Raw genomic sequence first — 27,323 nt, forward strand, 5'->3', positions numbered from 1 at the left:
CTAGCAGGCGAAGTCCTCAAAGACCCCCTGGTGAGGGTAGTGGTGGCGGTGGTGGTGGTTGGGCAGGATGCCCGCATTGTAGGCGCCTTCCACGTGTCGGCCCAGTGTCTCGCAGGGACTCTGCAGGGATAGCAGTCAATGGAGTGGGTGCAGACACCATGAACTCTGTCCCATCTGCCCTTCCACCCAGCACAGCCTGTCCCCAGGAGCACCTCTGGGGGCAGCCAGCTCCCTGCCACCCAGCCTGAGAGCACCAAATGTGGAACTGTGCTGTTCCTTGCAATTGGGATGACTCCCTTCCCTCAAGGACAGGGGAGGATGCTACCAGGGCCCTGTCCTCATAGCCCCAAAAACAGCCCACTCCCATGGGGGTACCTGGTCCTTGAGCTCCTCCAGTCCCAGCGTGGCAATGCTGCCTGAGGGCTTCTTCAAGGGGGGCTTGGAGCGGTGCAGGACCCGGCTCACTCTGTCCCGGATCACCTGGGTGCAGATGAGGGGGCAGCTCCAAATCCACATCCTAGTCTGCAAGGAACTGCCACCCCCCCCTGCCTGCTCAGGGGACACGGGGCTAATACTGGAGACAGCACCTCTACCCATCCCCCTCCCCATCCTCAGGTCACCAAGTGGGCTGAGGAGATCCGTCCTGCTCCCACTACCTCCTACCTCATAGACATAGTCCAGGATCTCCAGGATGGTGAGGATGCTGGCACCGATGAACAGGCCCATCTGCCCCCCGATGTCCCCTGGGGAAGAGGACAAGGAGATGGTCATGTGGAGATGCTGTACAGCCCTGGGGGATCCTGGTGTAGGCCACTGGGGCTGTGGGCTGTGTCAGATTTATGGACAGAGGCACAGCATGGTCATGGGGGCAGGGGCAGCAGAATGGAGGGAGAAGGAGACATATGGGACAGAGGACAGCCAGCAGCATGCCACCCATCAACTAGTCTTCAGCCAGCTCCTGCCCTGTGTGGTCCCTTCCTGATCAGCCCCATGTCCTCCTAGGTCTGGGACCCAAAGCTCTGCACCTCCCCATCCCACAGGAAGGTTGAGGAAGTCACCAAGAAGTCCAGCAAGGTCATAGGCTTTCTTCTGCTCAATGGCCTCATAGTTGAGTGCCTCAAAGAAGATGTCCAGCACTAGGAAGTTCTCCCTGTGGGGACAACACAGGGCTTGTCAAGGAGGGCTCATCACCAACCCTCCCATGCTCATTATCCTCTCAAACCTCCCCCATCCCACAGCCCTCCAGCTCCCAGGTGCTCCCAGAGCCGTGGTGAGTTATTCAGGCTGGTGCAGTGGAAACATGGAAGGAGAATATTCCAAGCCAGTAGGGACAGTGGGGTGGGAAGATGCTGTCAGGAAGGCTAAGAGGATGGGTCAGGGAAGTGCTCTAGTGGCAACCACCCCTGACCAGAGGATGCTGCAGGGACCGTGCATGCCAGGACTCACTCTCCACACATTCTCCCAGGAGTGGGGCATTCCTCAGTTTCCCCAGACCCCTTTCCACCCAACCTCAAGCACAGCCCAGCACCAGCAACTCACCGAATGTAGGTCTCGTTCTTGTTGTACTTGCGGGCAAGGTAGCGTGCTGAGCCCTTGTTGGGGATGCGCACCATGGAGATCTCCTTGCCATAGCGTGTCAGGTTGCATGGCGTGGGGCAGCTGCAGCGCTCCTGGCTGTCCTCCACCGCTGCGTCTGGGAACACACACATCTTATCATGACTGCACCTCTCCCCAGTTCCCTTCCCGGGAGCATCTGACTGGCCCCCAGCCACAAGCCTGCCCACCACCACACCTACCCAGCGTGTGGTCAGCACACTCGATGTACACATTGGGGGAACAGATCGATTCGTTGCCTGTGGAGAAGCAGCTGGTGAGTGGGGTGAGAATCTGTTCCACTTCTGCCTTCCACCCCTGGACTCAGTACCCTAAAGGCAGTGGGGCAGGTGTGGCCTCTGGGTGGAGAGAGGATGGGAATGTGTGGCCCTCATCTGCAGGCTGGCTGGGTCAGAAGTGGCCCCTAGGTACCAGGTGGATAGGGAAGAGACTGATCTGCAATGTAAGGAGGGTAGGACAGGGGCTGACCCAGCATGAGGAGAGGAATGGGTGGTTAATGAGTAGAGAGGAATGGGGCAGGGGAGTTGCAAAGGGATGACCAGAGGAGTACCCTTGGGTGCAGACGAATGGGTTAGGGGTGGTCCTTGAGTGCAGGCTGTGGGGGTATGGGGCAGTTCCAGGCAGGACTGTCGGGGCAGTGGGATACCCCTCACCTGGCATGTGGACCATGCGGCAGTGGCAGCTCCGCACCACAGCCTCCTTCTCACACTGCAGGCGGCAGGCAGCGATGCTGTAGGTGTCATAGCCTGGCAGCGTCTGCTCCCCCTGTACGCTTGCCCGGCAGTTCCCCCACGGCTGCGGCAGGTAAGTGAGCTGTGGGGCAAGAGGGGCACTGCTGCAGGGGCAAGCCAGCCTGGGTGCTTGCAGACACCTCCCCTGGGGCTATGGGGCCTCCTGCCTTACCCGCTGCTCCTGGCAGGACACAAAGGTCTGGAAGCCAGGTGAGACACCAAAGCCCAGCTGATGGATGTAGGGTGGCTCATCCTGGCTGTGGATCTGAACCCGGATACCAGCTTCAAATGATGTCTCATCTGCAGGAGAAGGACAGAGGGGCTGCGTGCCTAGTCACAGGGTCAGCATCCTGCAGCCCATCCTCCAGTTCCCTGCCTGCCCCACAGCCCTTCCCAGAGACCCCTGCTTGCTGAGCTGCCCTCAGTCCCAGCACCCCTTGCCTGTGCCCTGCCACACCACAGCACCACTCACTGGTCTCTCTCCAGATGGGCAGGTACTCTTCCTGCTGGATGTCTAGCATGATCTCCAGCCCGTTGCCCATGCCACCTTGGCGGGTAACCCGTGGGTTCCTCCTGTCTCCATTGAAAGTGTAGCACTTACCGTAGCGTGTGTAGACCTGGGGAGGAGAAAGGAGAGGTTGTGAAGAAACAGACAGGGATTTGGCAGGGTATTCTGCAAGCAGGATGAGGTCCTGGCACTCCTTTTCAATCCCACGAAGGTCCTGGCAGGGGAAAACAGCCTTGCATGGCACTTGAAGAGTTTATCTAAGCCTCCTTCCCTGATGCTATCACACTTCCACCCTTGTAGGGGTGAAGCATCAATCCCAGCACCCATGGTTGGGCACAGCTGTCCTGCCCCTGTCAGACACAGACTCACAGGAGTGAAGTGCTGTGGGCCACAGTGCTCTCCCCGAAAGCGGCACTCCACCAGCATGTCCTCAATCTGGTGGCTGAGGCGGTGGAAGAAGCTCTGCATGGTGTGCTCGGAGCGGCGGGGCGGCAAGAAGCGTGAGTAGTTGGCGAGACGTGTCAGCCAGGCACGCCGGTCCTCTCCCAGCACGGCCAGCATCTCAGGCACCAGGGAGTGGTTCTCCAACGCCAGCCCCAGCCACTGCCCCACCGAGTAGAGGTCGGGTTTGGTGAGGCGCAGGAAGCGTGCCCGGTTAGGGTTGCAGAGGGTGACAGCCGGAAAGCGGAGCTGGCGAGCCCAGGTGAGCCGTGCCCGGGTGTGCACAGGATGAGAGAGCAGGTGGTGCAGGCGGTCGGTGGCACTGGTGGCCAGCAGCCCAGTGGAGGCCAGGAAGGCCAGGCTCCACAGCAGGCGGCGCAGACGGGACTGTGGCCGGGTGCACATGTAGTGAAGCCCGGGGATCCTGGTGGCTCGCAGGACACCAATGACAAGCTGGGCAGTGCCACCGTCCTGACCTGCTGCCAGGGCTTCCCTGTCCTGGCAGCAAGCAAGAGAGAGTGGCATGGCTGCAGGCAGGGCAGCTCCTCTGGAAAGCAGGGTGCAGGCTGTCTCTGAGGCTGTCTGGGGTCCCCAGTCCCCTCCAGTGAGCTCTCCCTCCTGGGAGGCTTTTGCTTTGCACTTTCCCAAGAGGCAAATGTGGCAGGCGCCTTCCGGAGCTGCTCCAGTGACGGGTGAGGGGAGGGAGAGGAGGGGGCTGTTGCAAACACACGCCTTTCCCCAACCTCCATTCAGGAATGGAAAATTCCTCCTCGAGCCAGACTAGGATGGGGGGGGGTGTGTTCTGTGTACTCCAGGAAGGGTGAATTGGCAGCCCTCAGTGCCCCATCATGATGGCACCAGTGTCAGTTATGCCCTGTCCCAGCCCACCTTGTGTGAGCACCATGCCCAGGGATGCTGGATCCCAGCTCATCCTTTGACCTGGCACTGCAGTCCTCTCTGGGTCCCTGCCTGGACCCCCAGGGTCTCCAGCTGTGGCTGCTCTGGGCCTGGGGGCCCTTCCCCATAGTGGCAGGACAGTGGCAGGACAGTGCCAAGAGGGAGGAGGGGTGGGCATTAGCCTCCTGCCATCACCGCTTGGGACCACATGCATATCTTGGTCCCTTGAGCTGCACCCTGGTATCCCCTGCCCTGGAGGTGAGGGCCCCAGTGGATCTGGACCTTGTGAGGTGGGAGAAGTGGGACCATGGGACCGAAGGAGTGGAGCTGTGGGGCAGGAGGCTGCGTGGGAACCCACCTGAGCCCGGCGGGTGCTTTGAAGTGACAGGTGAGGCTGTGATCAGAGGATGGCAGCGGCAGGGGGGTGTCTGCACCAGGCTGTCAGCGCGGCTGGCGGAGCCCCGACAGCCTGTCAGAGCGTCTTCAAAGCTCAGCGTTGTGCTCAGTGGCAGCTTCTCATCTGCCGCTGCTCCTAGGCACTCGCCTTCAGCATCAGCCATGATGAGTCCTGGGCTGGCCCCAGGGGATGCCACGTCTCTGGGACAAGCAAGGGCTGCCATGCCCTCAAGCAAAAGGCAGTAGCCCTCCTGCCCGATGGCAGCTGGGGTAGCCGACGGGGGTGAAAAGAGGGCACTGGAAAGATGGGAGCTCCCATTCGCCTCAGCAGAGACTCTCAGCATCATCCGTGTTGCTAGCCATGGTGCCTGAACGAGGCATGACTCTGCAGGTGTCCCGGGGACCCAACTGGCATCACGGAATCATAGAACAGTTTAGGTTGGAAGAGATCTTTAAAGGTTGTCTAGTCTGCACTCCCCGCAGTAAGCAGGGGCATATTTGACTAGATCAAGTTGCTCGGAGCCCCATTCAACCTGACCTTGAATGTTTGCAGGGAAGGGGCTTCTCCTACCTGGGCAACCTGTGCTAGTGTTTCAGCAGAATCTGAGCTGGTAGCTTGGTGACAAAACACAGAAGGATTGCAGGCAGGTCAGGCACGGGATTTGGCCTCGGCAATAGGACAGATTCATCGTAGGGAGGTAAGCGGAGGCAGGATGCCCAGGAGTGACAGGGCAATTACGCTCTACCTCCACCGCAGCCCAAAGGCTCCTGGGGTGCCAGCTCCGGTCACGCTCCGGCGGCGGGGTGGGCGGTTTGCGGCGGCCCGGAGGGGCAGACTCCGGCAGGGGGCAGCAGGGCCCTGCGTTTGGGCGGCGGAGGGTGCGAGGCACCGGCCCCATCGGGCTCCCCCTGCACCTACCCTGCCCCTGCGCCAGCCGCTGTCCTTGCCCCAGCCCCAACCCCTGCCCCTGCGCCAGCCCGGACTAATCAAGAAAGGGTACCGCCAGCTGCCGCTTCCCGGCTCCTATCCCAGTCCCACCTCCGGGTCGTGCCGCAGGGCAGCGGAGGTACAGCCTCAGCGGATTGGCCACCCAGCAGTGGGGAACAGCCGGCGTGCCCCGGGGAAGTACAGTCCCAGCCCAGCCGCCACGGGATGCCAGCTCTGCGGTTTGCTTTGCTGGAAGAGAAAATGCCTCTGCGGGGCCCCAGCGCTTCCCTGAAATGCACTCAGCTGCCTGGGGACAAAAAGCCAAGGCTGAGGAGTGTCCCTCGCCACCCTCACGGCCTCACACCTCAGAGCTGGCACTGACCCTGGCACCATCTCTGCCGCGGCACAATGCCGGTGTGAACAGGAGCACTATTACGGGCTTCCCTGCTCTCTGCAACCTCGGAATCATCTCCAAGGGTCACCCCACACTGAGCTGTCCCTTCCAGCCTGTGTATTCTTTCACCATCCTCAGGACACGGCTCAGCCCCCTCCACACCCCCTGTGCCGTTACGGCTGTGTGGGGCTGCTTGAGCTGGCTCGGCTCCTTGGTGAGATTTATTGTGGCTCTCAGAGCCGGAGGCTGCCAAGCTGATAACATCAGCCCCTTGCACACCAGGGCAGCTTTTATATTAGTTTTCTTTAAACGGAGGATGAGCTTCCCAGGCTGGAGGAAATGTCATTTCTCTGAACGCTTCCATCTCGTGTTGGTTCAGACATCTTGGGCAGCATCACAATCACCCTAGAGCAGGGTGAAGGATGGGGATGGGATGCAGAGGCTGGGGCATATGGGGACAGACAGCTTGGGGACAGAGACCAGTGGAGCAGGGCTTGAGGAGAAGGTCTGGCAGCAGCGATGGCCTTGTACCCGCTAGCCCCAGGAAGACAGCTACAGGGATGCATGAGCAGTGTAGGGGTGCCCTATGGCGCCCAGCTGAATTACTCACTTGTAGACTGCCAGGGTGCCAAGGCCAGATGTGAAATTGCATTGGTGAGAGAACAGCACAGTTCTGAAGGGCTTTGCCTTTCCAGAATGACAAACCCAATTAGATAACAGGGAAAGCTTGAGGAGATGGAGGAGGTGGAAGGGCAGAAAAGACTCTGTCTGTACTGGGAACATGATTTCCTCCCTGTAGCTGACCCAGAAAAGCACCTTGCAGGGTTGGAGCACATCTGTCCAGCTGGGGCTGGCATCTGGATTACAGGGCCCCAGGCACCCTGCTCTGCTTGCCCAACCACCCATGGGTGCCGTAGCCTTGGGGTCAGGGCAGTAGGATTCCCACACCGTGTGCTGGTCTCCCTGCTCAGCTGCCACACACTGGCATCCCCGTGCCATGCTCACGTGCAGGGGAGACCCCATTAGGGAGGTAATTTCTCTACAAGATTCCTCATTTCCTTGCTCCCTGCTGTGGAGACATGCTGACCTTGACAAAAATAGCTGCTTGTGCCTTGGCAGGCAGATCCAGCCAGAGATTTCTGGGTGCTCTGGCATCTTCCTTGCCACCTCACACTGCTCCAGGGACCCCCAGCTCCCTTCTACCCCCCAGGGACTTGCTGTTCTGTCCCCCCACTGTGGAGATCCCCATTGGAGCAAGGTTCTGGCCTGGCTCATACCAGCCCATTCACAAGCACTGGGGTGGTGAGAACCATCTCTATACACTCCTGGTCGCCCTGTCCCCACTGCTGCCAGCCCATTGTGCCAGCCTTTGGATGATCCTCGCTGACGCAGATATTTCTGCGGCTTACATGGCTCCCTACAGTATTTAGCCTCTGGAAGACGATGTTAAACATTGCAAGCAGCGACAAATCCTGATTGCTCCAAGGAGACAAGAGGCTGCGCTAAGCTTCCAGCCAAACATTTTCATGTGAGGGAAACCAACTGCAGCATGTGTGATGCCAGTGCCTCTTGTTCTTGCACACCTAGGGCACCCAGACCTGCTCCCACATTCCTGCTGGGACACACAGCCGTGCTCCCATGTCCCTGCTGGGACAGCCAGCCTTGCTCCCACATCCCAGCTGGGATGTGCTGATAGGCAGGCCTGGCCGTGAACACACCATGCAGGAGTGAGCACTCCAGCATAGAGACACCCCTGAGAACAGTCATCATGGGCATGATAGGGATGGGAAGTCACTGGAATGCTGCCCACTTTAGGCTTGGCAGGGATGCTGGTCCAGGGATAACTTTGAGGGTGATCTCCAAGTACCCCAGCCTGTAGGGCTGTGCTATAAAAGAAAGCAGCCTCCAAAACTGGAAATGTTGCTTCCTGAATGAGTGCAGATTACCTGTGGCCATGAGACACAGCACAGGAGCTGGGGTCAAACTGGAATGATATTGGTAGAGCTGGGGCAACAGCACAGCCATACATGATGCCCACTACTTTGTTCCTGCCCCTCCACTGCGGCCATCCCAGCCCCTCACCATGCCTGTTTTCTCCTAAGGAAACCCCTCACTGTGTCCCTAGCAGCCTGCTCCCTCTTGTGCAGCATTGCCAGGCCCTGCCTAGGTACCCTGGGAAGGAAGCCGCAGCGCTGACGCCAGCATTGCAACTGCCCAGGATATGAGATCCGCTCGGATTCAGCAATTTCAACTCATTTCAAGCCCGATTCTGCAGCAATTTTCTGAGCCAGTGGGATGTTTTTGCCTCTGCAGACATCCCTTCTCACGCATGGTCACACTATTTCCCTTCCCCGCTCCCACGAGGGTTTGGGGAACAGTGCCAGGATGGCTCAACCCCAGCTCTGGCAGCGGCACAGCCATCCCTCAGCCTGGCAGTCTCCTGTCCCATTCCGAACTGCTGGGATAGCTCCTGAGGAATGCAGCCCTGCTTTTGGGGTCTGGGGCTCCTGCCTGCATGGCACACCCAGGTCTGCAGCCTCACTCCTGGCAGAGCATGGCACCTTAGGCCTGAGCAGGGAAGAGCAGTGTTGGTCCAGACTCCTTTTCTCCATCCTGTGAAGGGCCAAAGCTCTTGGAGCATCCTCCATGATACTCCAATCTGCTTCCCCATACGGAGGATGGGCAGCAGGGGGCAGGGGGGCCAGGGGATACTATGGGAATATTGCAGAGGGGCTAGGACCCCTCCTGCCACTGCAGATGTGCCTTTTCTGTGCCACATGCCACCCTGTGTCATCTGAGCCCCCTTGGCCAGGCCTGAGCCAGCAGCAGAGATGTGTGTGCATGGGGTTGGCAGAGCCCCTTTTGTGCCAAACAGGCTCGTGGCTGGAATACGAAGCTGTCAGCTGTGCCGTGGGCTGTGCCACCAGCCAGACAAAATGGTAAGAGGCAACCGAGTCCCAGAGCCAGTCAGGGGGAGGCAGTCATAGCTAGGCTGGTGCCTCTGGGCCAGTGCTCAACCCAGTGTCCCCCAGGAGTGGACAGTATCCAGGATCGGGGCTCCCTGCTCCTGGCAGGTCAGGCACACAGGGATGCACTGCGTGGTAGAGGGATGCACTGCACACATGGGCAAAGACATCTTTCTAGCACATCTGCCCCAGCACTGCCAGTGGCATCAGTAAAGCAGGGGGATTTTGGCACCATCCTGCTTTCAGAAGCAGCATCTGTGACAGCACAACCAAACTCATGTGCTGGTGAAGGAGCAACCTCTTGCAAGCCATTGCCCCATGAGTTCTGCACCAGCGAAGCCATGAGCTAGAGGGTACTGTTCCACCGGTGCCACTGCAAGCCAGAGGGGCTGTGACAAAGAGAGACAGGGCCCTCAAGCCCTCACTTCTCAGCCTCAGTGCCCAGGCAGGGCCTCTAGTGGCAGAGCAGGTGCCATGGCAAAGTTGTGTTTTCACCTCCCACTTCTCCTGAGGGGAGTTTGTCCTGAAATCTCATCTCCTCATTCCCAACCTAAATTTATTCACGGCCAGTTTGTAACATTTGTTCTTGTGCCAGCGTTGTCCCTCAGCTCAAATAGCTCTCCTCCCCGCCTTGCGTTTCCTCCCTTGAAGTATTTATGAACACCAATCCCATCTTCTCACAGCCTCCAGCCTGCCAGCCTGCACATGCTCCTGGGTTCCTCTCCCAGTTCAGGCTCTGCTTGCCTGTGCAGCCCGGCTGCCTGGCACAGCATCTGCTCCAGCTCCTCAGCAGCTTCCTCAGCCCTGTCTGCTCAGGGCTCACTTCCTGCTCTGGCGAGGTCCCTCGCCTACTCAGATGCATGACTCTGCCCTCTCAATCCCACAGTGGCTGTGGGGCAGCATCCCTGCAGGGACCGCTGGCCTGGCTGGGCTAACCTGCTGCTGCAATTCTGCTGGTGGCTTGTGCTTCTATACAGTTTGCTTGTACTAAACACTTTAAAGCATCCAACAAAAAGATCACCTGAATAGGTGAGGGAGACAACACTGAGGGAACTGTAAAAAATGAAATGCTGGGGCTCCTGCCCAGTTGGGGAGGTGTGCTGCAGTCAAGGGTAGGGGTGTAGAGAGGCTGGGATGCACAAGATGGGCAAGCCCACTTCAGCCTGTGGCAGCCAGAAAACTTCTCTGAGGTGCTGAGCATGCTGCCTGTCTACCCTGATTTCTTCCTAAGGATGTATGTTGGATGCTGGGGCTGCAGGAGTTTTCTGCCCTATGTTTCTGCCTTCTTCTTCCCCTGGGAGGAAGATGGGAAAAAACATGGGGCAGAACCCAGGTGGTGCTTAGGGTACATCAAAGCTGCCCCGCTGAACATGTAAGGGTGAGCTTGTTGAGCTGCTAACAGTCCCTAGGCTGGCCTGTATCTGTGCTGAGCATCAATCCTGACATGACTCCGTGCACGCTCTGGCACTCCAATCCTCAGATCCCCTCCACTGCTATGCAGGGTACACTGCCTTGGGCATGCACCACAGCATGCTACAGATAAGTGCTGGGATGGGCTGCAGCTTAGCCTCACTGCTGCAAACTCAACAAAACACACACAGAGCAATAATTATGTTTTTAGGGTAGTGGGCTCCTCTTGGCAGCCAGAGGAGACCCAGCACCACATGTGGTGCTGTGCAGACACAGCTGGTCTGTGCCACTTGACCCCAGGACCAGTGAAGGATCCCCATCCTTGTGGTTTCACACAGATGTAGTGCTGAGCCCATCCATCCTGCAGGCTGGAAGAAGCAGGGAACACAAAGGATGCCTGAAACTGGGGTATGCAGGGTCCCTAGGGCTATTTTGTGGAGTGCAGGAAGCCTCTGTTTTCACCATGCAGGTACTCTAGAGATGCAGGATGTCCCCTGGTACCGTGGGTACCCTGCAGGATGTCCTCTGGCACCCTGCAGGTACATCAGTGCTTCTGCATGGAACTGGTTGGATGCTGGTGTATTTTAGCATCAGATTCTGGGTTCCACAGACCCTTCCTCACTCCCCTCGGAGTGCTGGGGCACTGCGGGAAGGCAGCGCGCAGCACCGCAGCCCTCAGCCTGGCGCAGGCAGGACCTCTCCCTGGAGACCACTTCTCTCGGAGAGCAGCCGCGAAGGGAGCACTGCGCTGCCTGTCCCCAAAGGGTTAACAAGCAATTTCCTTTGCTGACAGCTCGGAGACCGTTCACTATCGACTGCAGGAGAATAAGAGGGGAGAAGCAGTGAGATAAAAAGGCAGCAGAGCTGGCACCGCCTGCTTAATCCCAGCGTTTAATCTGCTGGGGCAGTGCAGGCAGCCTTATCTCGCCGTCCTTCTGCTGCTCCATCTCATTACTGCTCCCACGGCTGCGCAGGCCGCAACGCCGGGAGATGTAAAAGCTGAGCCGGGGAGCGTGGGCCTGGGGCAATGGCTGCTGCCAACCCTGCCCGCCTCGCTCGGCTGCCTCCACCAGGCCCGCTGAGCCAGCGGGCACACGCTGGCACCCCTCGCCTGGCACACTCACGGCCCCCCCACTGCCCAGCTGGAGTGGGGTAGCTGCACAGATGAATGTGCACACAGACTGTACCCCTGGAGCCTGCTGTCTCACTCACCCCTGTTGCTGTCACACAGCCTTGGGGACACGCAGGCAGTGTCACACATGCATACACGTCCCCTAGCCTTTGTCCCACACATGTGATCTGGTGATCCAGCCTGTGTGAAGCCCCTGCCTCCATGGGGGATGCAGGGCTCTGTGGAATGGTACATGTAGGACACAATGGGTCCAGGACAGCAAGCAGGGCAATGACATTTTGCTCTGCATATGCTTCTCCTTCCATTCTCACCTATCTAGGCGCCCCCTTGCTGGATGCCAGACCAACCCTTTTCTATCTGCTCATCCTACCCAGCACACCACAGCTAATGTCTGTGGGTCACCCCCAGCCTAGCTCTGGCAGCTCCTGGGGCCACAGGGTGGGAGTGGACAGGAATGGACACTGCCTCCTGGGAGCTGCAAGGTGCCAGCACAGATAGAGTCCCGCCAGCACAGATAGAGTCCCTGCAGCAATGACATTTATCTGTAAGTCCATAGCAGTGACATGGTGCAGATGAAACCTCCATGCTGGCTGGGCTGTCATGGGGGTTATCCTGCTGCCTGCAGATGGGTTTACACTGATAAGATTTATTGTCACACTGGCTGAGGTGCTGCCAGTGCCTCACTACCTGTTCCTTTTGCAAGGCTGTGCTGGCTGCCTGGGGCGCTGTGAGAGTTCTGAGTGGCACCTCTCCAAACAGCTGTTGGCAGACTGGGTACCTGGACTGAGGAGAGTCAGGCATGACCTTCTGCTCCCTGCTGTCAGGCTGATGGGTCCTCTGCCTGGCCATTGCAGGGTGCCTCACCCAGCCTCTCACCATTGAAGCAGGATGTCGGAGGATGCTGGTCCCTAAGATGGACCAGGCTGGGCAGAGCACACCTCTGTGCTGCCAGAGGCTTGCTGATGATGCTGGCAGCATGGCTCTCTTCATAGCTTGGCATCTTTGTGGCTCTCCTGCATGATGTGAGGCAGCCAGGACTCATGAGGCTGCCTGAGGAGCTGTGCATGGAGTAACAACAGGCAGGATGGTTGGGGTAGGAGCAGGGAGAAGTACTTGAACCTGCAGCCTGACCCCAGTACCATGTGGAACCAGGTAGAGCAGCTACAGGAGGTGGGGTCTTGTGCAACCCCTTTCCCAGTGAGACATTAGGTGGGCAGGAATACCCTAAAAAAGGAAATTTGGCTCCAGGGCAAAACCTCTGCCCTAGTCTCTCAACCACACCATGCCTGCCCCCTGTCCCAGTCCCCAGCACTGATTTCCCTGGGGCCAGCAGGGATTGTCCTAAGCCACCTGGTGCAGTCAGTCAGGGGCTGAACCAGGCTAAATCCCTGAGCAGTGGGTGGGAAAGCCACCTGCCAGCATCATTCCCTGACCCCATATTAAATGCCTAAGCCCTGCACAGCTCCCTCACCACCTTGCTTCATCCCAGCTCCTGTCACTTCTTCTTCCCTCCAGCTACTGACCCTCTGGTGATGCTGGGGGCTCCATTCTCTCTGCCAACACAAATTTGACCTGAGCATGTCAGAACTGAAGGAAACAGCATGCAAACAAACATCCCAAGACCTGTCTGCACTGTCCTCCCCAGGGCCAGCTCAGAGGGTGAACAGGGGCCAGAAGCCCAGCTGGGGTGGTGGTGTAACCCACCAGCACCTCAGGAGCCTGAGTGAAGTGGGGTGATCACAGCCCAGCAGAAAAGGGCTCCTTAATAGCTGAGCCCTTTTAGTAGAGATTAGGGAGCTGTATGGCTTTGATCTTTGATTGCCAATTTGCATCTTGAAGGCACTGGGACCTCATCCAGCCTCAGTGCAACCCTTTGTGGTTATCTCGTGGCTAATGGATTTGTTCTTAATGCTGGAGCGTGCAGGCTAAAGGCTGATTAAACCCTCTCTGCGGCACTAAATCAATGGAACAAACATGATAGGAGTTGGCTTTCCCCAGCCTGCTTGCTCCTGGATGGAAGGGCTGATCGACAGAGCCCCTGCACCCTGATGCTGGCTTGGGCACCCTCTTTGGGGATGCCAGGGAGGGGAGTAGCCCATATCCCTGTATCCCCACCCTCTGCTCACCATACTAAGCGGCAATGGGCTGGAGGTTCTCATAGCTGGCTGCCCATCTTGGATCCTTGGGCCACATTGCCCCTGTGCTGGTCCTCAGTATCTGCAGGAGATTCCCATTCTCCTCCCTGCCACACAGCATGGAGCTGGCGGGATTATACACCAAGATTCTCATCTGCGAACCTCACTATTGAATCATCTCTCCTCCACCAATGTTTGCCATGTGCAGGAAAGAGTGGGTACAAAAGCCATTGGTGCCAGCCTTTAATTTGCCCGGGCTGGCAGTGGAGGGATAGCCAGGCAGGCTGGCTCAGTCGCCTGAGCCCTGCCATCCCAGATCCTACCCTGAGCCAGATGGGCAGCCCCTGTTCGCTGCCGACAGCAGTGTGAGGAGAGCCAGGACCCCACCACCTCTGCCTGCCTGCAATGGATGTTCCTGCCACCAGCACTGCTGCCAGCGCCACCCTGCTCTAGGCATCAGCACAGCACCCCCCTCCCTGTCCTCGCCCCCACCTCTGCACAAAGACAGACATTTCAACCCAGTCAGCATCTCCTCTGAAGTCCTCAACACAGCACTAACCTACTCCCTCCAGTATTGCTCCATCCCCTCCACCTCACCCCAGTGCCATCACTGCCCTGCCCTGCTTGCACCATGCTACCCCCTCTCTCCCCTGCTTCAGGCTGCCCATGCAGTCTCTGCTGCAGTCCCTGAGTGGGTGAGACAGGACATGATGCTGAGATACAGCTCCTGAAGGAGAATCCAGAGCATTATCAGCCTAGGGAGTTAATTAAGGTCATGTCAGGCGATAAGGAAAGAGGATGTCAGAACAGCAGCAGCACAGTGGGGTCAAAGCCTGAAAAACTCCCTCTGAAAAGCAGCTCCACTGAGAGGTGGTCAAGCAGCCACCCGGGGACAGAGTGGCTGCCACAGCCACATGTGTTGGGGCTGGGATGCTGGGATCACATTCAACTTGACATGGGATTGGATGGTGATTGAGATAGGATGAGATGGAGATTGGAATGGAGAGGGGATGAGATGGATAGGATAGGATGAGATAAGATAGGATGAGGATTGATATGGGAATGGTGATGGGATGGGGCTAGGCAGGGCACCTGGCTGTGATATCTCATGCCTGGGCAGGGAGAGCTGGCTGAGCTGCCCTGGTTATCTTCACCTGTCCTCATGCTGGGGCAATGCACCCCGGTACAGTTAGTGCAGTGCCGGCAGGCTGGGAATCACTGTGAACCTCTGCCTGTAATTCGCACACATAATTGCAGACACTCTCTGATTAGCAGGACCTCAGATCTGGGCATGCCAGCCTGCCTGACAGCACTCATGCTGATGCTGTCTCAGACTGTTTACCTCCCTGCTCAGTTATGGCTTCCCTTCCTGGCGCAGGCAGCGCCACAGGGCGGGGAGAGCAGGGCTGACCTGGCATGGCTCAATGACGTGCCAGAGCAGGCTTGGGATGGGGGGAGAGAGGCAGGACACATACTGCCAGTGCAAAGCCATCTCGCCTGTGTGAGCAGCCGCAGCACTCAGTGCCCTGCCTGGACGGGCAGGAGCTGAGCTGATGTGACATAATTAATACTTGCATCAGTCTTGGCTGGATTTGCATAGTGCCCTCAATCCCATGCTGCCTGAAAGAGTGGGTGGCTCCATACCCTTTGTAAATGCAGTTGCAGATGCTGGTCAGGCTCTGCCTCCACAGAGGTCACAGACACAGCATAGTCCCCGACTTGCCCCCACATGCACTTCGTCCCTCCTCTCCCCGACAGCAGAGACAACTACAGACCCCCACCCTGTCCTGCTCCAGTGATGAAGGGCTGAAGACAGATGGAGATGTTTCTCTCTGCTGCACCATCCCTCCCTCCTTCCTTGGGCTGTGAGGAAATAGCAGGGACAGCAGCTTGGGAGTGAAGGGTTTGGAGGGCAAGCAGGACATGGCAGAGCTGCAAATATGCCCCTGCAGCTGGGAGGCATGATGGTGACCACCTTAGCAACCCAGAATAGGACAGGATCTAAAGTCCATGGGCAGCATACCCAGCTGGTGCCTGCTCTCCTGGGACACCAAGCTTCCTCCTGCCTCTGCTCTGCTCACCTGGCCAAGGTGAGCACCACCAGTGCATCCCCAGAAGGGTCTCCCAGGCTGAACCTCAGCCCAGGAGGCAGAAGACCCAGAGCAGAAAAGAGCCTGTGTTCGTGGTGGTAGGGACACCAGGGTCCAGGCAGGGACACGGGTCCACTTGCAGCCCTTATTTTGCTACCATGTGGATGCAGATGCAGATGACAGAGGGACAGGACATGTGGAATGCCAGGGCCACTTCTCTCCAGGGATGACAGACTGGTGAGATGTCCCTGTGCAGCCGAGCACAGCACCTCACCACAGCTGCTGACACTGCTGACAGATGCTCCTGGCCTCGTGACACCAAGGGGACCACAATGCTCCAGGCACAGCCAGATACAGGAGGAGACGTGGGCATGTCTCCTGTCCCCAGGGATGCCTGTTGGCCTTCTACAGTTGCTGTCACTGATGTCCCTCACCCATAACTGACCTCAGTGGCTGCAGCACCCACAGTACCCGCAGCACCTGCAGCACCCACTGCCCAGCTCCCCCTAGGGACATGGTGGACATGGCCACTAGTTGTGCCTGTGACCGAGACCGGGTGGGGGCCGTGGCTGGATTGCACAGTCCCAGATGAGCATGGCTGGCTCCATCAGCGCTGCATGGCCCTCCAGCATGCTGGGCACAGGAACCAAACTGCTAATGAGCTGCTGGCTGGGGGGTCGGCAGTTAATGATTAATCAGGGGCTCTGCTCTCACAAAGTGTGTTCATCCTCTCCCCTCCCACCCTGCACATCCTAGAGGCTGGTGACCAGGAGTGGGTCAGTGGGTCCTCCCAGGTTGTGTTCCTCTCTCAGGGGCCAGTCTGGCTCACCAGTCCAGCTGAACTCCCCAGTACAGGGGAGTCTCTGACTCCACTGGAACATGGCACCTGTAGGTTCTCACAGCTTTCCTGCCTCCCCAACTCCTCCCATGTTTGCTTTCCCAGTCTGGTAGGAATTTTTGTTCCCCCGGAAGAAAATATGTTGACTCCAGCAGAGCTTAAGCAGCACTTAACAGCCATTCAGGTGCAAAGTGTGCTCTGGCTGGCGCCTGTGCCTAGAGAGGGCGCTGGGAGCTGGGGGTCCCTTTGCCATTGGGCCCTCCCATCGTGTGGCAGGATGCTTAAGGAGGGTGAGTCGTTCAGGCAGCTGTATCTCCTGGGGACAGGGCAGGCAAGTGTGCGACCCCTGAGTCCCAGAGGGTCAGGGTGCAGGTCCAGTCTTACCACCCAAGTGTAGCAGCATGGCGCCATGTGCCCTGTCTCAGTGGCAGGGCCTGCTTCACCTCCTGCTTGCTGCTGACACCGTGATGCAACTGTGGGCAGATGAGGCAGGTAGCGCCCTGCCTGGAACCACTGCTGGCGCAGCACACCAGGGCACGGCTCAGAGCACAGAGGGAAGGTTTTGCAGTGTAAGCAGGGGACAACCACCCACAGAAAGGCACGAGGAACTGCAGGGAAGCAGCTCAAGCATGAGCCTGCTTCTGCTTCCCTGCTGTGAAGCCTTGGCTGGCTTTCCTTGCCTTCACAGACCTTACAGAGCTAGGATGTGGCAAAAGAGTAGGCACTTTCCTGCCCTTGCACCCTTGCCATGCAGTCGGCACAGGTAGCATGCCTTACGGACAAGCTTGCTACCCTCTCCCTGGCAGCATGTTGGGGCAATGTCTGGGAGAAAAGGCCAGTGACCTGCAAGGAGCAGGTTAGAGAGATGTATGTTCTCCCCTGTTGCACAATTAATCTTGAGAAGACTTTCCTCCTTTCGTGCATGAAACAAAATTTGGCAGGATGCTCTGACCACAGGGACTCACTGCTTCTTCTCTAACAAAAACTCATCCACATCTGGCAAAGAAATAACTTCAGTGCATCCCTAGGTATGCAGGTGGGGAGAGGTAACCCTGGGTCAGGCAGGAAAACCCAGCGGGGTTTGGTCTGCAGTTTCCCACGCAGAGAGCACCTTCAGCCGTATGCTCCTGATGTTTGTCTCCTCCTCACCAGACCCTAGAATCACACAGCCATGCTGCTCTGTGACACCATCATCCTTGCCCACAGGCCCTGTTATTCTGGTCCTGAACATATAAATACCCAGGCAGGGATGTCCATCCCCCTGCCAGGCACCTTCGTGCTGGTAGCAGCCCCTTGCATGTGCTGCCTGGACTGTCCCCTCCACCCCTGGCTGCTTGCCTTTCATGCTCCATCCCCCAGCCTGGCTGGAGCCTCAGCCCATCCTTTTGACGAGCAAGCTCAAGCCTCCCCAACAGCATTCCAGCGATTTGTTATTGGAAAAGGGGAAATACGTTTTTTGACAATTATTGTTTTTTCCACCTGACTGGCTGCAAACTTGTTAATTTTTTTCTTTAATGTGCGAACAGTGTCAACAGCAGCTGCATGTGAAATGACTCGGCACCCTCTCTGCGGGTCCCTGGCTGGCTTTCAGTGCTTGCACCGCAAACATTGCCTTCTATAAATAAAGGCCTATATCTCATCAATGGCAGAACAGCAGAGCTTTATATAGTCGTCTTACATAAAACCGTCTCTCTTTATGGGCTTCAAACCATTTGCGTCACTTAGTGCAGCTCCGTAAACCTCCTGCTCCAGCTGCTCCCTGGTGGAGGGAGACCCAGCACAGCTGCCCGGTGTCCTGGGGGGGAGCCCGGGGTCCACACTCTGCCCGGGGCTGTCCCCACACCCTCCCACAGGGCCAGCTGGCAGCTGTCTCCTTGTTTCCCTGGCCTGCCACCTTGGCATGTGCCTCCCTCCAGCTCTCCTGGCCTCGGCACCAAGTGCTGGCATGGCAGCCAGTGCTGCCAGGCACCTGGTGTCTGGTGAAAGCTGGCCACAGGCCACCACTGCACATCCTGCCCTTGTCATCTTCCCTGTCACTGCCATGGCTCCTCGTGGCAGCATAGGCAGGAATGATGGGAGGTGCCACTCCATCCTCCATTGCTTGGGAATCAGGGACTTAAGGGTGTGAGGTGCCCAGGGATGTGGTGCCGGGCTGGGGAGACTGGCTGGCTTCCAGTCACTCTGGCTCTGACACACAGGGGACAGGAGCCCGTCTGCTGGCATTCTACCCAACTGCCCAATGAGCACTTGGCACAAGGGATGCTGAGAGTGCTCCCACAGCCACGGGATGCAGCTTCCAGTTCCAGCCCACACAGAGGCTCTTGTGGTCCCTGAGGACCCACCCCAGCTCCAGATGGCAGAGCCTGCCCCTCCGGCTCACCACTGGTGCCTGCCCACATGCACCGATGGGTCAGAGAGGGGCCAGGGACTCCTGCAGATGCTGCAACAATGTCTGCCTGCAGGAAGGCCACTGTCACCCTGGCCAGCAGCACAGAGCTGCAGAGACTGCAGAGACAAGCCTTCATTTGACTTGTGCCAACCCAGTCAGCTACCCTTGGGGGCCAGGTGGCCAGAGAGCCAGGGACAGGGAGCCAACAGCACCACGGCACTGGGACATGTGGTATGTTCTGCCCCATGGCTGCTCCCAGTGCTCCCTGGCCATGGGACCCCTGCCATGAGTGACACTGGCACTAAGGATGAGGTCACAGCAGTGTCTTAATAACTATAGTGCCATACAATGTCTAACCTTGCCACTGGCACAGAGCACCTGTGCACCAGCCACCTTTGCTCCGTGCCCAGAGCCCCCATGCACAGTCTGCTGCATTGCACCCCACGAACCCCTTCACCCTCCAGCCAGTCACCCTGTGTGCGGTCAGCCCCACAGCCCTGTGTGCTCACCACCCCATAGCCCCACAGCATTGTAGCCCCATGCAATGGCAAGCTTCCACTCCCAGGACCAAGCCCCCCATGGATGCCTCATCCCTACTCCTCCTGCAGCCTCCTGAGATGTCCACCTTACTCTACAGTCAGCAGTGCTGGGGTCCACTGCCCCACAGACTCCCATGGGTGCCCTGGACCCAGGAGATGGCAGTGCCCCTCAATCCACCCAGCCTGGTATGTGGGACCAGTCATGTGGCACGTCCTGTGTCCCTGGGGAGCCACAACAAGCACAGGCGTCCTGGCCGCTGGCTCCCCCCGAATCGGAGACAGGCTTATTAAGTGTGTGATATTAAATTACCCAGATAAGAGCCTAAGAGCTTTTAAAGTCAATTCATTAAATATAATTATGAAGAGAGCTTTTTTATGCTCACGGTGATCTGATCTCAATCAGGGAGACGGTGGGAAAGCCGCTGGCTCCTCCAGCATCTCCGCTCCCCGCCGTGCCGCCTCCACACTCCCCTGCTCCCCCTCCTGCAGGGAGCTGGCACCTACATCCATGGCCCTCGCTGCCCACCCCACTGCCCTGGTACTCCCTCCCCAGTATCAATGCTGATGCTGGTGCTACCCTGCTTGGATGAAGGTGGCATGGAGGTCTGCCCAGAAGAAGGGTGGAAGAGTGGAGGGAATGGGGGTGAGATGCAAGGGTTGGTGGGTTTGGGGAGGAGGAGAGTGGGTGTATGGAGATGCTCAAAACCAAGAACCAGGGGTCTGGGGACCTCAGCAGAAACTCATTCCAGCCATGAGTGCCCCTACCTGCAGGATTTGATCCCTCCTTGTGCCCTGAGGAACATCCTCCTTAGGGACCTAATGATGCATCCCCACTCCCCAGGCAGGAGGGGTGCAGGCCTCCCCCCTCTCCCAAATTGATTAATGGTGCTTTGTGACAAATTAATACCTGCCAGCCAGGCAGATGCTGCTGTGACCCACAGCCAGACCCCTTATGTTCAGCCCAGGTGGCCCCACGCCAGCCCTTTGTACTGGGACCTCCCTCTCTCCACATGCACCCCAGCCACAGCCCAGAGTGCGGCTGCATGCAGGTCTAAGTCTGTCTTTCCTAGGCAAAACAACGGAGGAGCAGGGATGCCAAACACCTTGGGAGTCCCACGATTCTCCAACCTTTCCAGCCATCTGAAAGACAGATTGCTAAGACACCCAGTGTGTCCCTTTACCGTGGCACCTCAAGACCCACTGTGATGAGGGACTTTGTGGTTGGCACTTCAACATGCAGCCAACCCCTTGTTGTCCAATAATCCACCCACATGCTGGCACAGCCTGGGCACTGTGGGGCAAGGAGCAGCAGCCCAGTTGGTTGGGAGCAGGATGGACTCTGGGCTGGGGTCTCCACAAAATGCTTTGGCAGGGGCTAGTGGAAGCAGATACCCGCTTCTGGGAGCTGCTGGACTGACATTTATTTTTAGACGTGAATTGTATAAATTAGCATTTCTCAGTGGATTAAGCAGCAGGAATTGTGTAAAATTAAATGGCAAAGAATTGCCTTGAAGTTCCCCGTTTTCTGGCACAGGCAGCGCCTCAAGCCATGCCCGGGCGGCTCGTGTAACAGCACCAGAGCTGCTGCTGCTGCTGCTTGGGACAGGAGCACGACCAACCTGCAGCATGCCTGCACCACCTGGGACACAGACCTGGGGAAATACAAGCACAATGGACAAGGCTGCAAAGATAGGGGGGCTCTGGATGGGCTGCAAGACCCCAGGGAGGTGGCTCAGGTGCGGGTCTGGAGCTACAGGATGTGGATCCAGTGAGCTGAGCGTAGTGGCCTGAATGGGCACGGCTGGGCTCAGCCAAGCATTTTACAGGCAACGGATGTTCCAGGCTTTCCTGGGCACTTACATGACCAGCCGCAGCCAGAGCAGGTTCTGAAGTGCCTGGAGCTCAGTGAGCAACAGAGGGGGCCCCAGTGAGCACCCAGCACACCCAGCCCTGCATAGAGGGAGAGGGAGAGGGGAAACAGGGTGGACAAATGCTGGAGGCTGAGCAGGCATTAGGCAAGGAAGGTGAGGAGCAACGAGTCCAGCTCTTTTACACAATGTAGAAACAGTCTGAAAATGTGACATTTATTAAGTACGGTTGTGGTGGAAACGTCAGAGAAAGTCCCCACATCAGCAGCCGCATGGGGTGCAGGGCAGACAGCGGCAGAGCTTTGCTGGGAGGAGGCAGGGGAGACAGACAGCTGCCTTCTGCCCACTCTCCTCCACCCCCTCTCCCCCTCTCCCGGATCTCTGAGGTTGTACACAGGGTGCAGCAGAGGATGCTCCCTTTGTCTTGGCACAGGGTCTTTACCCTCCGGGGTCTCCTGCACCACCCATATCCCAGGCATGTGGGAGGCAGTGCCTCTGGAGAACTGGGGCTAGTGCCAGCTCCAAGAGGCACTGCCAGCTCTCAGCAACCTCCCTGGTACCCCCACAACCTCCAGCCCTGGCAGAACTGGCTTTAGCAGACATACATCAGGAACAAAAGGCTTTTGACAGGGGACACCGTTCTGAGAAAGGCACCAGGCTGCCACCCCACCGCAGGAGTGGAGCCTCCTCCTGCAGTGACTGTCAGTGAGCAGGCGGCATGCTGCTTGCCAGCCAAGGAGGATCACCTCTTCCCAGACCCCTGCACATCCCAGCTGCCCACTTTCCCTGTCCCTGCTGGGAGGGCTCTTCATTCCCACAGTGCCCCCTGATGTGGTCAGTGTGGGCCTCAGGATGTGGCTGTACCAGGATGCCAGGCACAGGGGTGAGGGTGGGCTTGAGCCATCTGCCATACTGAGCCTCAGCCCTGTGGGGATGTTTCCCAACCTCCTGCTTAATGGCACGTAAAGAGCACTATTGATTTCCCACCACATGCTTCACACCCTTGGCACTGCAGCTGTGCTTGCCCAGCCTGTAAGGCTCAGCACCCAGTGCCCTAACTAAGGAACTGGGCAGCAAGCCGGTGGGCACTGGGTAGCAGCATGGGCAGCCTAGCCCTGTGCCCACGGGCAGAGTGGAGACTGGGGAGCTGGGGAGCATGGCATGTCTTGGGGTGGGTGGAGAAAGGGTCTTCAGGGGGGCTCTGGCATGGCCCCGCGATGCAGGGGACACATTTGTCAGCGGGGCTGCAGGGGTGCCTTGCTGCGGCTCAGGGCTGTCCCTGCTGCCTTGGGAGATTTACAGCCCAGCGTGGCTTTATTACATGGAAGATGCTTACGCTGAGCATTTTTTCCCCCATAGTTTCTTAATTTGCTATCCCATAAAGAATGTGGATTTGTGACGTTAAATAGGGGAAGATCATTCACCACTCACAGCTCTTACTTAAAGGATCCGCACGAGTTATTTATTGTGTAAGCACAAGCTGCAAGCGGCTGGGGACACTCTCCAGCCTTGGTGCTGCTCCTGCTCCCAAACAGGCAGCCAAGCTGCCAGTGGCCCCATGGCTTGGCTACCCTCATGCTGTAAAACTTCCAGCCTCTGGATGAAGTCCACCTTACACCCAGAGGGAAGGTAGGTCTCCAGCACTCCTGCAAGTGTGGCTGCAGGAAAACCTCCTTCTCCTCTTTGATGCCCCTGGAGACATGACCTCTTGCTTCAAGGTCTGCTCATTATGGGCTAGGTGCCTTGGGACCCTAGGCCATTTGCCCCACTGGGATGTGCTACACTCTGGGAGCCCTCCATCACTGCTGGGACATGCTGTGACTCACATATCCACCCACCACAGCGGGGGTACAAGAGCTTTCCAAGTGTAAAGGCACACAGGAGGCCCCAGGTGGGACTGATGAAGCCTGAAACTCCCCATCCACTGCATGAGGGCTGGGTGCGGGGCAGTCTGCATGCCCCACACTGGGGACACAGCTGGGAGGCAAGGGAGCACCCAATCCCACGTATCACAGCTAGAACTCAGCCTGCCTGCCAAGCAGCTCTAACTGTGTTTCAGTCATTCCCGGGAGGCACAAGGGACCAATTTGGCTCGGGTAACAGGAGTAGGAGTCTCCAGCTGCAAACAGTGTGATGCCTCTACAAGTCTCACTGTTGCCTGGCAAGGCTTTGAGACCTGGTATGAGACAGAGAGAGGTCACATCTTCCCCCACCCCTTTCCCACACACATGCCCTGTGCTCTCCTGTCCCACGTTCACCTCTTTGCTCCAGGCAAGTGAGAGGTGATAAGGATGCTCCTTTGTGATAACAGCCCCTGATGCCTCAAAGTCCAGGCTGGAGGGCTGAGCTGAGGACAGGACAGCGGAGGTTATTGGAGCCCTGGGATCCGCTTCTCTGGGCCATGGGCCAAGGGTCATCTAGCACAAACCATCCTCACGCCTGAAATTTGCTCCAGTGCAGGGTGTCCACACCACAGATCCTGGCTGCCCAGGCATCCCCAAGGCAGACCCATAAGCAACAGAGGCAGGCAGGCCAGTTGGTCTTGCATGGCCACCTGCTGAGAAATGGGGTCTCGGTAACTGTCCTGGTGGTCACCCCTGGCTGCCACGCAGCACAGCACAAACCACATACCATGTACATGCTGTGGGAAGCTTGTACCCAACCCCTTCCAACTGAGCTCTGCCCTGCCAGCCTCGCAGTGCAGCTCAGCACAAGCCAAATCCCATTGCCATGCCTGCCGCTGCCCAGCACAAGGCAGGGCTTGTGGCCTCCCATGAAAGCCAAAGATGTTCAGGATCCCCCAGAAGGATCCTGGGACTGGAGCCAGTATGGCCGAGACACATGCAGGACTGTCAGCACCAGAGGTCCCTACTCCCAGCTCTGCTGAACCGTACTCCTCCCTGGAAAACTCAAGCACAGAGCAGGCAAAGCCCAGCAAAATCTGAGGAGGAGTGGGGCTGCCCCAACGCTTCCCCTGCTCCTCCCCATTTCACTGCAGTGCCCCATGCCATCCTCTGCACATGGCAGCCCTGCCAAAGCAGTTCTTTCCCAGGGACAGCATCACCCTGCACAGTGAGCAGGCATTGTACCGATGGGCATGAGTGAAAACAGGACATGCTGCATCAGCCATTTCCAGCCCCATGGAAATGAGCCTCCCCTCCCCAGCATCCCACACAGCCCGTGGCATCGCAGCCCCTTCCTGGTGTGGAGTGGGCTCCGGCTGGCAGCGCTGCTCCTGGGAGCGCAGCGAGCCAGCCAAGCAAAGCCCCTGGCAGCTGTAGGAGAGAGGCGGCTCATTTCCAGAGTCATTACGGTCTGAAAAGGGTCCCATCAGGTATTCCGCCCGTTCAGCACATTTATTTTCCCAAACCACAGTGGGGATTTGTGATTCTAGGCTCAATATTAGCTAGAGCTGCACGCTAGTGGCACTGGGCCGGGAACTGGCTGCTTGGGTAAGCTGCGCGCTGCTGGAAGAGGCCCTGCCAGCAAGACCTGGGCAGCGACCAGGCACTGCTGGGCAGCCCCCGGCTCACCCAGATGTAGCCATGCCTGTGGAACAGAGCAGCTCGGCGCATCTGTGTATGTGCACATGTGCGTGTGCAATTCCGGTAGTCTCCAGGTTCACGCACATCCCACCCACCACCCACCCCCACCATCCCCAAAAGCAGGAAGGCTTCCCTATGTGCAAAGAGGTCTCTGCTTCTCACCCCACTCCCATCCACCTTTGCTGTGCAAGGCACCCTGCAACAGAGCACTTCAGTTCAGGGGGAAGCACAGACTGGAGCAGGGCTCTACACCACAGCTCTCCCTGTGTCTGCTGCACACCCACCCTGGGGACTGTGGAGCCCTGCTCCAGCCCAGCACCAGCTCCTGCCTGTGAGCCCCTCTGGCACAGACTTGCCAGCAGCCCAGTCCTGTGGTGCACAGCCCAACTGAGAGCTCCTACGGAGGATCCTCTCCTCTCTCCATGTGAATCTTGGAGGGAAACTCAAACCGAGAGAGATGCAAACTTCAGCAGATGGTGAGAGACAGGGAGCCCTGTTCCGCCAAGGTGTGGCTGTGTGGGTTTCCCCCACACTGGCAGGGGCTGCCGGGGAAGCTGAGCCAGGTGTGCACTCACCACAGTGAAATCACGGGAGGAGCAGTTCTCGCCACTGAAGTTGCAGCTTTTGAGCATGTCGTCGAGCTGGTGGCCGGTGCGGTTGACGATGTCAGCCATGTCGGGGTCAGGGTAGAGCAGGTCGGTGGCCTTGTGGCCATCCCGGTCCTTGGGGGGCAGCCCAGTCATGTTGGCCAAGTGGAAAATGTCAGCATCGGTGAGTGCCGAATGGCGGTAGCGGTTGATGTTGCAGATGGTGATGGCAGGGAAGACCATCTCACGGATGGCCTCCTCATCCAGGGCCATGACGTGGGGGTGCTCCAGGTAAAGTAGTGCTGACTTGGCTGCCTGGTAGAGGAAGAAGGTGAGCGAGACCAGGAAGGCAAATGCCCAGAGGGTCTGGCGCACACCCAGCCGTCCTGACTGGCAGATATGTCCCAGGCCATGCAGTGTGCTGGCGCTGGCAAAGGCAGCCAGGTCCCGGGAGCGAGGCTGGGCAGGCTCCTCGATCAGGCTTTCCTTCTCCCCTTCTTCTTTCTCCTTCTGCTTCTCATCCTCCTCAGCAAATTTGATTTTACACACGATCTCAATTGGCATCTGCCCCACACGGCCGGTGTGCCCAGCCAGTGAGCTGTCCTCTGGCACGGGCACTGGCCGAGAGCCCAGCCAGGTGCTGGGAGGGGGCTTGGGTCCCCCCCAAGCCCCAGTACGGTGCCGGGAGGGCCAAGCCGTCTCGGGAGGTAAGCGCAGCCCCTCTCAGCAGCTCCGAGCCGCTGCTTCCCTCTTGTCTCACTAGTCGATCGTCTCCTTGTGCCTTCGCTTATCAGCACAAATACAGCTGTCAAAAACCCCTCTCTCTCCTTTCTCTCACTCCGTCTCTCTGTCTCTCTCCTTCGCTCCTCTCTGGTTAAGACCCCAGCAGATACAGGCAGCATTTAGGCATCATGTGCTAATAAAATCCAGGGAATACTTAATAATTCAAGACATGTCAACATTATTTCATCGTCAAATAAAGAGTGAGCGCCAGAAAAAAGAGGCAGTGTGAAGGGCCCGGCGCCTCCGGGGCAGGGAGCAGCGCTGTGCCCTCTCCCCAGCCCCAGCTTCCAGCTGCTGCCGGAGCCACTTGTTTGAATGGCTTCAGAGCTGCCGGAGCCGTGCCGTGCCGAGCTGTGCCGAGCGGTACCGAGTCAAGCCGAGCCAAGACGAGCCGTGCCGTTCCGTGCCGAGCCGTGCTGTGCCGCGCTGAGCCGAGCCGAACTGAGCCGTGCCGAGCCGAGCCGTGCCTAGCCGTGCTGTGGCGGGCGGAGCACGGAGCCTGCCCCACGCCGCCCCTGCCGCCGCCACCACGCTCGCCGCCTCGCCACGCCGTGCCCTGCCGGCCCGTGCGCCCCGGGGCAGAGCGCGGCTCGGCTCGGCTCGGCTCGGCTCGGCGGAGGCGGGCAGCCTGCGGGCAGCTCGCCCGGCGGCCCCCTCCTGCTCGCCCGCCTGCGGACTCCTCCTGCCTCGGCGACTCCCTGGCCGTTAACTGCCTCCCTGCCACGGCCCGCCGAGCCCCACTGGTCCTAGTCCCGGCCACAGCCGCGCCGAGCCTCGGCCGGCAAGCCGCTGCGGGAGCGGGACCGGAGACGGGGCGCCGGGGATGCACGTCCCCGCGCCCTCCGCTCTGTGCTCCTGCGTGCCCCAGAGCCGGGAGGGCGGCAGCATAGCCACCCACCTCCCTCATCCCCTTCCCCACTGCGCCTGCCTTGCTCCTGACCTGGGCTCCCCCAGCCTAATTTCTGCCCCCACCCCGCGCCGTCCCCGCTGCGCCGGCTGCACGCCGGGCTCCGCGCTGACCCACGGCAGCGCACAAGAAGCGGGGGGCACAGCAGACAGGGACCGCCTGTTTTGGAAAGGCTGAAAGGGGGTCACCCTCACCCTCCCCGCCCCGCTGAGTCCCTGCCCACCT

The 27,323-nt window shown here is 58.6% G+C and overlaps 1 protein-coding gene across 2 annotated transcripts; it reads right to left on the reverse strand.

Moving 5' to 3' along the window:
• Positions 1 to 25,972, reverse strand: ASIC4 (acid sensing ion channel subunit family member 4). Of its 2 annotated transcripts, XM_054380984.1 has the most exons (10): positions 25,397 to 25,972; positions 2,818 to 2,962; positions 2,518 to 2,645; positions 2,268 to 2,427; positions 1,759 to 1,853; positions 1,540 to 1,667; positions 1,059 to 1,150; positions 664 to 743; positions 376 to 480; positions 1 to 120 (listed from the first exon to the last, which is right to left on the reverse strand). In XM_054380984.1, exons 1-10 carry the CDS (start codon positions 25,970 to 25,972, stop codon positions 1 to 3), a joined length of 1,629 nt encoding a protein of 542 aa, XP_054236959.1. The 2 variants fall into 2 exon arrangements, with proteins under 2 accessions (XP_054236959.1, XP_054236960.1); XM_054380985.1 differs by lacking the exon at positions 1,759 to 1,853 and having other exon boundaries at positions 1,540 to 1,693.
• Between the last annotated feature and the right edge of the window lie 1,351 nt (positions 25,973 to 27,323).

Source organism: Indicator indicator, chromosome 5, assembly GCF_027791375.1.
Source record: "Indicator indicator isolate 239-I01 chromosome 5, UM_Iind_1.1, whole genome shotgun sequence".
Lineage (NCBI taxonomy): Eukaryota > Metazoa > Chordata > Aves > Piciformes > Indicatoridae > Indicator > Indicator indicator.

What these genes read in the sequence shown, in the direction of transcription:
- ASIC4 (XM_054380984.1), bottom strand. Translation starts at nt 25,972, where the DNA reads ATGCCAATTGAGATCGTGTGTAAAATCAAATTTGCTGAGGAGGATGAG. An exon ending in AAGAACGAGACCTACATTCG is followed by an intron (nt 1,151 to 1,539) that starts GTGAGTTGCTGG and finishes TTGTCCCCACAG; the next exon opens with GGAGAACTTCCTAGTGCTGG. An exon ending in TGGAGGAGCTCAAGGACCAG is followed by an intron (nt 121 to 375) that starts GTACCCCCATGG and finishes CTATCCCTGCAG; the next exon opens with AGTCCCTGCGAGACACTGGG.